The sequence below is a fragment of the Phodopus roborovskii genome, unplaced genomic scaffold (assembly GCF_943737965.1).
Source record: "Phodopus roborovskii unplaced genomic scaffold, PHOROB, whole genome shotgun sequence".
NCBI classification, from domain to species: Eukaryota; Metazoa; Chordata; class Mammalia; order Rodentia; family Cricetidae; genus Phodopus; species Phodopus roborovskii.
Window position 1 is genome coordinate 9,486,143 of NW_026126416.1, and position 12,709 is coordinate 9,498,851.

Here is a 12,709-nt window from a genome sequence, read left to right on the forward strand (position 1 = left end):
CTATGACTACCCAACAAGCTGGAATGCTGAGGGACTCATGTTTCTTACCAGGAGTCATATGGAATGAATGTGGAAGCTGGTGGATAAGTACCCAGCTCTCTTGCCTCTCATGTGAGATCACTACACACCTGTAAACCAGTCCCCATAGATGAATCAAATCATAGTTGCTGGTACTGATAACTTGCTCATTAATGCTTTTGTCTGTGGCTTTCTCTTCCTGTCTCACCTCCTCAATGTCTTGCTTGTGTTCCCTGGGGCAACCTTTCAAATTAACTACTTGCACTTGACTCCTTGTCTCGATTCTTCTTCTGGGGATATTCAAATGAAGGCAAGCTTCAACTTGGATATATAACCTCTTGGTGCTGTTCTGTTTTGTGTAAACGAGCCAGCTCAGACAGCAGGCTATTTGAAGAAAGGCAAATGTAGCCAAGATTAGATGGACCTAGCCAAAGAACATCGGGGACATTATAAGGATGCCAGGAGCCAATGTGGGAGCTTTTATAACAAACCAGAGCCATCTGCCAGTCTGTAATAACCAGAATATGAACGTCCTAATCTGGGATGCAGTTAAACTGTTTACTCTCTGTTTGTGGTTATGTATTTAAAGCTTAACATGCTCTGAATGGTGGATTTAAATTCATAAGCACATTGTTTTATAAAATTGGCATGAAGTCTTTTTAATGCAATATGCAAAATATATTAGAAGATTGCGTCAAGACCTGGATATTTTCACTTTGTTGTTATTCTTTGTTCTTAAGGAAAAACTGGGAGGACCACAGCTCTGCAAAGGTCTTGTGGGATACCCACAACATCTTTCCAAGCCACTTTCTGAGAAGCAATTTCCTTCTGTCCCATATAAACTCCATAAAGTACCTCAGGCGAACATGAGACATTGGGTGTGTCTGTAAAATGCTAATACAGCAGTCATTCACTTACATCAAATTCATCAAAACCCTAATTGAGACAGAAGCTCAAACCTTACAAACCTTACAGCTTAATGACTTTCATTTTAGATGGACAACAGGCTTCCTCATGCACTTCTCTTTAAGCTGAAATACATTAGAGAGAAGCCCATGGGTGCTTGCTGTAGTTCTCCCAGCCAAGTGAAAACATAGAACAATATAAATAATGCCAAGCAGTACCTGTGAATGACTCATTGCCTAATTCCTATGCTTTGTTGTGACATCCCATGGCACCAGCTCTGTTGTCTGGGAATGTGTCCCCCTGTGTGAGGCTAGACAACTCATTTCTTCATGATTGTTCTTTTCTACCTACTGCCTAGGACTAAGCACTAGTCCTCTGATCTCGTTATGTTAATATATCTTTCCTTCTCATTTACAAGACCTTTCTTTCTGACCTCTCTGCTCCCTGACATATCTCTGATGGGAGCCACAGATAACATTGTCAATCAATCCATCACCTGAATGGCCAAACCTTCCCAGGGATCTAGGGTGGAATCTGGTAGTGGGAACCTTAGGATGAGTATACCAAGAGTTGATAAAAGTGTCTAACTTGCATTGACTGTCACTGCAGACCAAGTGCTATTACTAATGTCAAACATGATAGATTTCAGCACCATGGCAGCATTCAGAAGTAGGAGTGCTTATATCCACTTTATACATGAGAAGGATTGGGCTTTAGTAGCTAAAACAACTTCTCAGTTAGCAAACAGCAGAACAAGAATGCAATCCCAGGTTGTTAATCTGATTCTTTGGCACATGCTACTCTCCAAATACCATCTTCTGCAAAGATGTGAGAGATTCTACAAGAAAGGCAAGTGTGGTGGCTTTGGAAGTCTCCAAGTAGGCACAGGCTAAAAGAAAAAAAAAAAAAAAAAAAAAAAACAAAGGAAAAGAAAAAAAGAAAAAAGGAAGGTTACATCTAGGATTGCCATGATGGCTACTTCCAGAAAAAGCTCTGGTTGTTACCTCTCTGCAGTCACACGGGACTGTGAGACCAGTCAGCAAGGACTTGGAGGAGGTTGAAAGACAGATGCCAACAACCTGTGCATCAGCCATGAGCAGGTGTTCTAGCCAAGCTTGTGATGAGTGGTACTGCTGATGAATTACATGCCACAAACACACTACAGTCATCTCATAAGTAATTAGCTGTGTGGCACTGAGTAGACACCCCCCAGTCATTTGTTTCATTTCTTTACATTATCTCTTCCCCTTTGGGCTTGCTTCAGAATCAAGCTGCAGGTACAAATGACTAATGAACTAATGACAACACTAATAACGGCCGGGCTAATAATCATACAGCTAATGGTGACAATGCTAATTAAGAGAGTGCGAACAGCAACAGCTTCCACTGGTGTGACTATTCGTCTCTGGAAGGCAATGGTGAGTCGGTCAGGCAGGGGAGAGTGACAGCAGTGAAGGCAGGCGTGCAGCTCATTCTTTCGGCTGCGCTACGTATGGAGGAAAATTCAAGAACACTGCAGTGTGGACTCATTACACTTAACACAACGGGTTATTGAGAAAGCAGAAAATATTCAGTTAAGTGAATGGGGCAGACCTCAATCATCGTGAACAAAGCACCTGCCCAGGAGCCTGTCCACTGGGGAGCCCTGGAGTGGTTGCTGAACAAGATCAAGGTGTTCTTCTGCCCGTCACTTGGAAGGAATAAACACAAGCAGGCAGACAGGATGAATCAGTTGGCATGGATGGAAATGGTGGCAGTAAAAATAGACCATGGAGGATAGCTGTGAATTCTATGGGAACTCTTGAGTGCACATTTGAATGGGGGACATTCTGGCATTCTGAGCAGCTTCTGAGAGACACACAGGTCTGAACACGTGAGGGTGAAAGACACCAGCATCTGTCTTAGCCCTTTATACCAACCAGCCACTTCCAACAGGGCAGGGCACAGACCACACTGAGGTTTATGACCATGTGGAGTGGATTACTACGTCCCTCAATATTATAAGTGGCCACCTCTGGAATATTAGAACTGGGTTTCTCTAGGAGATGCTGAGTCTTGCCTGTTTAGGCAGAGAACTGAGGATCTCATTTCTGATGGCCATTTTCTGAGGAAACTAGGGTATGAGAGTTAGTTACAGACAGGCTGTGTGCCCTGTGAACCTTTAGGCTTTGACTGTGGCTGCCCTCACACTCTTGACTGCTGAACAAATTCCTGAAACTGTACAAGAGACACCAACATTCATGAAGGACAGTGCCCCCATACCCCTAGCACTGGAATAGTCTCCTTAGATTAACTCAGGACTACAAGGCCCCTTAGACTACAAAGGTTCTAGCAGCAGGCAGAAAGGCAACATCCTGAACAACTACTAAGAATTCTTTAAGCAGAAAAATCTTGTCTCTATTCTTCTCCCTTTTATCTTATTTCCTCTGAGGCAACCATCACATTGGAAATTATTTTAGCTCATTCTAGTGCACATCAGTAGCTCTCAAAACGGGGGTGGGCGTCACATTTCCAAGTTCACAGTTAACATTGTCAGACTGGTTAATTTCCCATGTGAAGCTGGAAAGTGTATTTCCTATCAGTCTGGAAACCAAATAACAGTGGCTTCGGGTATTTGATGGAAACCTTCAATCACACTGCCCAAGGCTCCAATGTGGGTGAATCCCAACATGAAAATCTCCTGCCTCAGCTCCACATTTCAAGTTTCTCCACATGTCATGTGCAACAATCACATAGAAGTTGTCAGCCTTACCTGCCCTGCAAAGAGCCCGCAGACACCAATGATACACAGGATGTTGAACACAGCAGAGCCCACTATGGTACCGACTCCCACATCACCCTTGGTGATGAAGACTCCTGAAACACAGATCAAAACCAGTCTGGATGTAGTGGTCCAGCTGCATCCCATGGAGAACCTGAAGGACATTTCCTAGTTCTAGACTATGTTCAGGATCCACAGGAAATAGCTAACCACTGGGAGGAGCTTTTGAACCCAGATGTGAGACTTTTCCCTTAGGAGCACTGGGGCTGGATCTAGGACAAGTTAACACACAGTGAACGTATTGAATGACCACAGAAAAGTGGGAGGCTCTGCTTGGGGTCTGTGAACTTTGTTGTTAATGGCAGACAATCCAAATTTGAGGGCCTTCTTCCCAAGAGCCCTTGTCTCTCACATATAAAAGGGTTGGGATATCCTTCTAACGTCACCTACCTATGACCGATGTGAACAGCTCTGGGGCTGAGCTGCCTGCTGCCATGAATGTGGCTCCTGCCACATCTTCACTGAGGTGGAGACGCTGTGTGGAAACAAGAACAAGACAAGTGAGTTGAGATTTTACCTGGGAATTCGCGTGACTGTGGCTCCCCAGGTCGTAAGCCTTGGGAAAGGCAGCACTAGGACTTAGGGGGAGCCAGGGGCTGGGTTCAGTCCCTCTTATTGTCCTCCATTCAGAGCTTGGCTGTTTCTGTGATCTGCTTACCACCTTCACTTGCAGGATCAGCAGATTATAAGACTTCATTAGCCAAAGGCTCTGCAGAAGATTTAGGGGTCCACAACCCAAATGCACCCAGGGGCTGTTGTGCTAATGACCAGGAGGGTGGAGTGGGGAGGTGAGCACACTGTGGAGTGGTGGGTAGTCATATCCTTTCTAACCACAGCTCTGCTCAGCTTCCTAGGTGTCGGCAGATACTCTGATTTTAGAACAGACGTAGACAATCTAGAGCCCTGTGCAAAGATCACGGCTGCCTCAGAGCTTCCGACTACCTTGAGCTCACAGCTTCCCGTTTTCAAGCCTGTACACATGCCTCTGGAGTAACCCTCCTGAAGCACAATCCCAAGCCTTGGCCTCTGAACTCTGGGTGGCCCAGCAGGAGAGAAGACTCAAGACTGAGTGGAAATGACGAGGCCCCAGACACTCATTCTTCAAGTCAATCTGTGTGTTTATTAAGCCAGAAGGTGACTTTCAGGTATACAAGACAAATACACCTTGGTGGTTGGTTGGTGTAACTTTCTGGCATTCCACCATGACTCAGAAAGTAAGCTGCTGGCTTTTGGTAAGCACCCAGTTCCCTTCTGGTGTCAGGGCAGAGACTTGGGTTTCCAATGCCACCCTCTCTTGTTCTCAGTAGCACCAGTGGCTGCACTTCCACACTTGGCCACAGAGAGGCAGTATGGTCTTGGAGGAGCCTCTGAAAGAGGCATTCTCTTTGGGATCCTGGGTTCCTTGTCTCTCACAATTAAAAGGTTCACTTGGGTATTGAGGAGACCCTGAGATGGTACTTCAACACTAAAAGCTATGGCTGGTGGGGGAAGCCCCAGGCACTTAAGTCTCAATGGATGGGGATGGCCAGAAGCCAACTTGATGTTGGTACCAGGAGTCCAGGAAGCTCTCAAGAAAGCCCTGAGTTGCTGCGCTTAGTTCCCGAGCTCCACTGGCTGGTTTTCGTTGTTGCTTATGAAGCTTGGCCTTACATCCAGTTTCTCTCTTGCTTCCAGATCTCCTTCCTTTCTTCTCTCCTTCATGCCTAATTCACTCAGACCTGGCAATACCTCACTGAATCCTTAGAATCAATAGTCACGAAGCCCTCTTGCTTCTGCTGTAAGTAAGGAGGGCAGGGATAATCATCCTGAGTGAAGAATAATTCCTGCATCCCCTCACAGCTGGACACCCTGGGCTCCCCATGAACAACAGGTCCTGTTGTTCCCATTTAGGTTCAGTATCTCGGGCATACTCTATCTTTTCCTGAAATGCTTTGTCAATAAGACCCTTCCTCCAGTCACAGCTCCTTTGGTCCTTCCCTCTACATGGCCCTGCCCTGGTACCATGGCAGCATCCATCACTTGCCCCCTTTTCTCTGTACCAAGTCCCCACCGGGTTCATGCAACCCTCTGTGAATATAGTCAGCACTTGAAATCAGTGGGAATTAGTTCCAGGGATGCCTCCTTCCCTGCAGAACCCAGACACCCAAACCCAAGCATTGTTCAAGTTTCATATTAAATAGTGCAATGTTTGCATTTGACTTATATACATTTTCCCATATACTGTAAATCATCTCTAGATTGCTTATAGTCTCTAACACAATGTAAATGCCACATAAAATACTATACTGTATTATCCATATTATCCAGGGCATAATGACAAGGAAGTCTATCTGTCCCATGCTGATGCAACTTAAAAAGAACTGTTTGGTCCAAGGTTGAATGCTCAGATGTAGAACCTGCATATAGAAGGTGGAGTGCTTCATTTTATCAGTGCTCTACAAGCTCGTGGATGGCCAGAGCACATAGCCTGGCTTGAGCAGTGCCTAGTTGAGTGTTTTCAGTCCTTGAAGCAGGGTCTGTCACCCTTTTCCACAGCCCAGGAAGCCCCACTACTGCTTTTGCAACACATGGCCCTACAGCCTTCCCACTCTGGACACCCAACAACCATTTATGCACATGCTCTGGCCAACCCAAGGCTGCTACCTCCTGATCCCCGGGAATGATAGGTTGCTCCCCTTGCTGAGCCCTTAAAATACCTCTCTCCCTCTTTGCTTCAGTGTAGCAGAGCCTGAGGCTGTCTTTGTCTTTGAAGACAAAGGACTTCTCAACATTCTAACACCTTTGTATGTCCCATATGTAACCCCGTGGCTATCTGAGATTGAGTGACTTATCTGACCTGGTGCTGGCATGCTGGCTTATCATATTGCCACTCTTCTCTTCGCTGCCCAACATTTTCTCTGGCTTGAACTTGAACCACCCCCACCCCCTGGCCTCAGCTATGATTTATTGAGTAATGTGGATTTTTTTTCTAGAATCATTTTCCACCAAAGTCCAAACAACATCCCTTTTGAGCATCTCTGCTTAGCACCAGAGTTAGTCTGAGAGCAAGCACCAAGCACACAGCATCACCTCTCTATAAAGAGATTAGGAAGAGCAAAGGTGGTATGGCAAGTCCCAGACTAGGAAGCCCTACCAGGCCACAGCGGGTGGGTACTGAATCGTGGCTCCCCCATCCGGTGAAAATGGAACACCAGGGAGAGTTGAGCACAAGCTCTTAGAGACATAAACATGGGATCTTCAAAGAGATACAAACTCTGTTCTCATCCTATCCATGTCTGTAGACATGCCATTTGCTCAGCAACTAGAATGGCTTTAAGTACATGGAGTTGTACTCACAGAGGCAGGCATGTGGCACAGCATGCTTTCTTGTAACTTATTTTGCTTTTAAAACTGGCCTTGGTTGGGAACAGGGAGCATCTGAGAAGCAAGGCTCCTCATCTGCATTCCTTCTCCACAGATAGCTGTGGATCTTCGAGGTAGAGCCAGTTCTGATTAATCCTGATATAAACTGTTGCATAATTGCAACAGGCGTGCCCATGAGCTCAGACCCTGGGCTCAGATCATAACTCTACTCTGAACAGCTGTGTGACTTGGGGCAGGGTACTACGTCTCTGAGCCTCGATTTCTAGATTCCTAGAGAGAAGCTGACTGTGGTCACCTGGTGGAGTCTTAGATATGGTTAGAGGATGGGCACAGTCACACCACACTGACTTAGCAACACAGCCTGTTTCCTGCACCCTGATGACCCAGTAAAAGTAGCATCTTTATTCCATTAAACATTCTCTTCTTAACTTTAACAAGCTGATATGGTAAATACCTCTGATGTTAACAGCAAACATGGAGAGAGGCAGAACAATTTTGCTTTGTATAAGGATAAAGTACCAAGTGGTGGTAAGTGGTTCCTCTGTATCCTTAGTTACCAAGTCAACTAATCTCAGATGGAACATACTCAGGGCGAAAAAACAACATAAGCCTTTTTCTTCATCATTTCTCTCTGAAAAGTATTCTTTGACCGATATTTACATAACACTGACATTACACTAGGCATAGGCTAGAGGTGGTTTAAACTTTACACTTCCCCCACTACTTTAGGAAGGGAGATGAACAGCCAAGGATTTGGAACCAATCCTCCATGGATAGTGTGTGTGTGTGTGTGTGTGTGTGTGTGTGTGTGTGTAATGTACACTTGTGTGCATTTGTGTATGTCTGCACACATTCCTACATTCACATGTGGAGGCCAGAGGCAACTTGTTGGAGTCTGTTTTCTCCTTCCACCATGTGAGACCCGAGGGTTGAACTCAGTTTGTCTGGTTTGGTGGCAAGTGCTTTTTTACCTATTGAGCCATTTTATTGACCTTTGAATATTTGTTTTTGAACTTGCCCTTCAGCCTGGCAGTGGCTGTGATAATGTGAATAATGTACAGTACTTGGTGCCCAACTCTCTTGCCCAAGAGCCTGCCGGGCCTCCACCCAGAGTGTAAACAGAGAGTTAAGCATGAGGGAAGCATGTAGTGATGGTAGGGTCTTACCCTAACCGGACCCCAGGGGGAAGAAAAGAAGGAAAGGAAGGTGGAGGGAAGGCTAGGGAGCAAGAAGCAGCAGAATTGAAAAAAAAAGGGGGGAGGGAAAGAGGCAGAACACAAAGCCTAACCCTTCATGCCTACAGGTTTAATACACAGGGGACCAGAATTATTAAAAAAAAAAAAAAAAAAAAGCAAACTATTTGCATCTGCAAGGAACACGCAGATTTTGTCTTGTCATTATCCCCTAAACAACACAGTGCCACATCTGTCTCCACAGGACTTACATTAGTGTAGTAAAGTACACAAGAGGATATGTGCCCGTTGTTCACAAACACTACACCTCACTTCACATTTTACCTGCTGGAGCAGCCACAAATCATGATGCTGCAGGACATTCTGGAAGTATCCCCACAGATACCCTGAGGGCAGTAGCAGTAAGGACAGATGCATTGTGGGTTAAAGTCTGACCAGCCCCAAACCTGGGGGGGGGGTTTACAAAATGTCAGTCAGTCAAGCAGAGTGAACAAACACTGTCCTTCTCTCTCAGACCTGTAGGTGTTTACATGTGAGACTCCCAGAGCACCTCAGAGAAGAGGCTAGACAATGGCAGGACAGAGTCCCCATCCCAGGCCCCTCTCAGGCACACTGGGGATGTGCTCCCACATACCTCACAGATCTTCTCCAAGGATGGAACGAAGAAGTCATCACACACGATGGCGAGAGCATAGAACATGTACATGGCCTGGAGGAAAGGAAAGGAGAAAGAATTAAGAGTCAGGCAGAGCCAAGAGGAAAGTGCTGGGTCATTGTTTCCTCCAACTAATATCTCCTATTATCATAAATTTTACTTCTTATTCAGGGTAAGTACAAGGTCTCTGCGATTCCCGAAAGACCCGTGGCCTGGCTTTAGCTTCGACTTTGACCTCTTTACCCACTAATTGTCTCTTGACCCCCTTCTAAAACTCCAAGAAGATAGTGGCGCCAGCTTTAGAGCCTTTGTACTTGTAGCTTCTTCTACCCAGAGTACTGCTCACTGTTCCCTTCATATATGCCATTGTCTCTCTCAACCATGCTTTCAAATGTCACCCTGACTCTGCCCACCTTTTGCTCTACACCCTCTCATCGTGACTTTTGTGGGTAGGGTATAGGTTAACTCTGTTAGTCTGTTGCCAGCTTCCACCACCAGAAGTTCTTGAGGTCATGAACTTCCTCTTGTAATTACATCCTCAGAAGTTACCCCAAGGCTGGACAGGAAGCATGAGTAGCTGATCATATTCCAGTGAGCTTCTATACTACCCGGTCCCTGTGCAAACTTGCTTCCACATTGTGGTTCACTATCCTTAAGGCATCCCTAGAATTTTGCCTTCCAGCCAGAGATACCATCTTAAAGCCATGACCATTTGTTTGGATTCCAGTGTTGAACGACCACCTGACACACATCCCTGGCTTCTTCAGGGGAACCCCAGCATCTTCACATATTCACAGTGGCTCAGGTAGGAGTCTCACCCCTTCTTCAGGATTACCAATTGGCCAATCAGTGTGTAGTGCTCCTAGTAAAGATTGCTATTGGTTTAGAGGTATGCATGTGAAAGGAAAGAGTTAACCAACTTTCCAAAGAGGCTCATTTCTCACCCTCTGTGATAGCAGTGCATAGCAAGTATGGGGTTCTTTTTTTGGGGGGGGGCTGGTGGGGCTCTGGGTCCAGGATGTCAGGGGGAGACATACTCCTAACACTTGTAACAGTACTTTATTTCAAACAAGTCTATATTCATTTTAGGATAACATGATATAAAAAATAAAAAGGAAGGTATGGTTGCATTTTCTCTTATAGTCCTATCTTTATAGCTTTTTTGCAGCAGCAAGGAATATATGGGGATAATAGAAACATCCAATTCTTTATTTTATTTAATTTATTATTTTACATGTCGATCCCAGTTCCCTCTCCTTCCCTCCTTCGCTCCCTCCCTTTTACCCTCTCTGCCCTCTCACATGCACCCTAACCACCCTCCCCTCCAATACCCCCACCCCAATTCCATAAGTAGGGGAATGCCATCCAGTTGGGGTCATGTAGATCTAACAGGTCCTGTGAAGTAGGGACTAGGGCTTCTCTCCTGTCTCTAGATTAAGGCAGTTATCCCTCCATGGGGGATATGTTCGCAAAGTCCTTTTGTGCACCAGGGATACATCCTGGCTCCACTGTCTGAGGTGCCTTAGACTGCTCAGTCCTTCTGGCTGAGACCCATATTCAGGGGTGCCTGAGTGAGTCCCATGCTGGATTCCCAGCTATCAGTCTGGGAGCCCAATATCTCCTCCTTGTTCAGGTCAGCTCTCTCTATGTGTTTCTGTAGCCTGGTCTTGTCCTCTCCATCTGCATCTGGGTTCTAGTTCGACTCAGTGTTTAGGTATGGATGTTTGTTCCTGTTTCCAACAGGTTATTGGATGAGGGCTCCATGGATAAGTTAGTTGTTGATCTCACTATCCGGGAAGGGCATTTATGGTAGCCTTTCCATAAGCTCAAACTGTTAGTAGGCAGCAGTCTTGTAGTTCTCTAGACCTTTCTTTGGTTTCAATTTTCTCTTCAAACCAATATTGGCTCCCTCTGTTATGTTCTCTCTCTCTCTCTCTCTCTCTCTCTCTCTCTCTCTCTCTCTCTCTCTCTTTCCCCTGTCTTCTATTCCTACCCGGACTCAATCTTCCTAGTCGTTTTCCTTTCCTCCCCCTCGCTTTCTCCTACTTCTCTCTGCATTCACTGCCCCCCCCACTTCCCCTGAGCTCTGGGGGACTTGTCCCTTCCCGGTTCTGTGAGGGACCTTATATGAATCTCTTAGAAGACACCTTGTATCCTAGTTCCTCTGGTGGTGTGAATTATAGGCTGGTGATCATTTGATCTAGTTCTAAAATCCATATATGAGTGAGTACATACTGTGTTCCTCTTTTTGTGACTGGGTTACATCATTCAGGATGGTTTCTTCAAGTGCCATCCACTTGCCTGCGAATTTCAAGATACCATATTTTTTTTTCTGCAGAGTAGTATTCCATTGTGTAGATGTGCCACATCTTCATTATCCATTCTTCAATTGAGGGGCATCTAGGTTGCTTCCAGGTTCTTGCTATTACAAATAGTGCTGCTATGAACATAGTTGAACAGATGTCTTTGTTGCATGGATGTGGATCATTTGGGTATATGCCCAAGAGGGGGATTGGCGGGTCCTGTGGTAAACTAATTCCCATTTTCCTGAGGAATGGGGTTCTTCTGTGTTGGGAGGCAGCAGAGTCCTCAATGCCACCATGGAGCCATGGATCATACGGCAGCAGAGCCCACTATACCTCCGGACTTCATAACACACCAGCAGCATTGCTGGTGCCACTCGGTTTACAGTTTTCCAGTATGTGTAGCCTAAAGTATTGATCAGTGTCTGCTCAATTTCCAGCATTTTCACTAGTTGATTCATGACTGTCTTCTATCATTTTTTTCCTATTAATTACTACTTCACAGCATGGGCCTCCAGTCACATAGGGCACAAGCATAAAACCCAAGCCAGCTACCAGATCATGCCATTTCTTGTCACAAAGTGATAGGTGGGGGGAAGGACTGTTTAAAGGGTCAGGCAGGAATTAATGATTAGCAGAGAGTATAAAAATCCCTCCAGCCTGAGGCTGCCAGAGGTAGCAGTCATATCGAAGAGAGTCTGATAATGGTGCTACCACATTGAGAAGCTGAGAAGCACCAGGTACATATGAACACACACACACACACACACACACACACACACACACACACACACACACACCACTCACTCACATGCACGCACACATAACAACTTGCAAACACTTGTCTCAGCTCAGTCTGAAACCAAGTGAAAGTTTCAATTTCATGAACCAAGCTTTGGCTTCTGCACTTAGCCTGTTAGTGGAGTTTCTGTGGCTTACAGTTTTCTTTCCTGGGGGCAGTCCTAGCTATAAAATGATCTCAGGCTTTTGACTCTTGGCCAGTGCACTAATTTAGTCCCCTGCGTCCCATTGTATGCATTTGATTTCTTTCCATGTGTATGTGTTTGTTCTCTCCCACAGGACAGGGAGATTCTCAAGTACAATGTAACACTCTATTCTGTGGACATGTTACACAAAAGCACAAAGATAATGTGTCCTAAGCTGCAGACTATGCTAAATTATCAAAACCTACCAAAATACACCACAGGGATGGTTGGATCAACTATGACTCATGATTCGGTGCAATGCTGTCAAAAGAGATTGTGTGACTGTACATTTAATGATAAGAAAATGCATCTATACTCCTCTGTTACATGAAAATGTTAAAAAAATTACAGTCTCTTGTTGAATTCTTTAGGTGTATGTGTGGATCAACTCTCATACATAAGTACATTTGGATACGAGTTGGTCATGCTCTCAAAGTAATAGCCATGTTTCTATATCGGAATCA

The 12,709-nt window shown here is 45.3% G+C and overlaps 1 protein-coding gene across 1 annotated transcript in view; it reads right to left on the reverse strand.

The window, feature by feature from the left end:
- The window catches only part of Slc24a3 (solute carrier family 24 member 3), a 480,001-nt gene that overhangs the window by 122,849 nt on the left and 344,443 nt on the right, over positions 1-12,709 (reverse strand). Inside the window, exons 4-6 of the mRNA XM_051183243.1 lie at positions 8,936-9,010; positions 4,136-4,220; positions 3,677-3,780 (exon numbers count right to left, since the gene is read on the reverse strand). Of these exons, the coding sequence (XP_051039200.1) occupies positions 3,677-3,780; positions 4,136-4,220; positions 8,936-9,010 (264 nt within the window). The remainder of the gene's footprint in view (positions 1-3,676; positions 3,781-4,135; positions 4,221-8,935; positions 9,011-12,709) is intronic.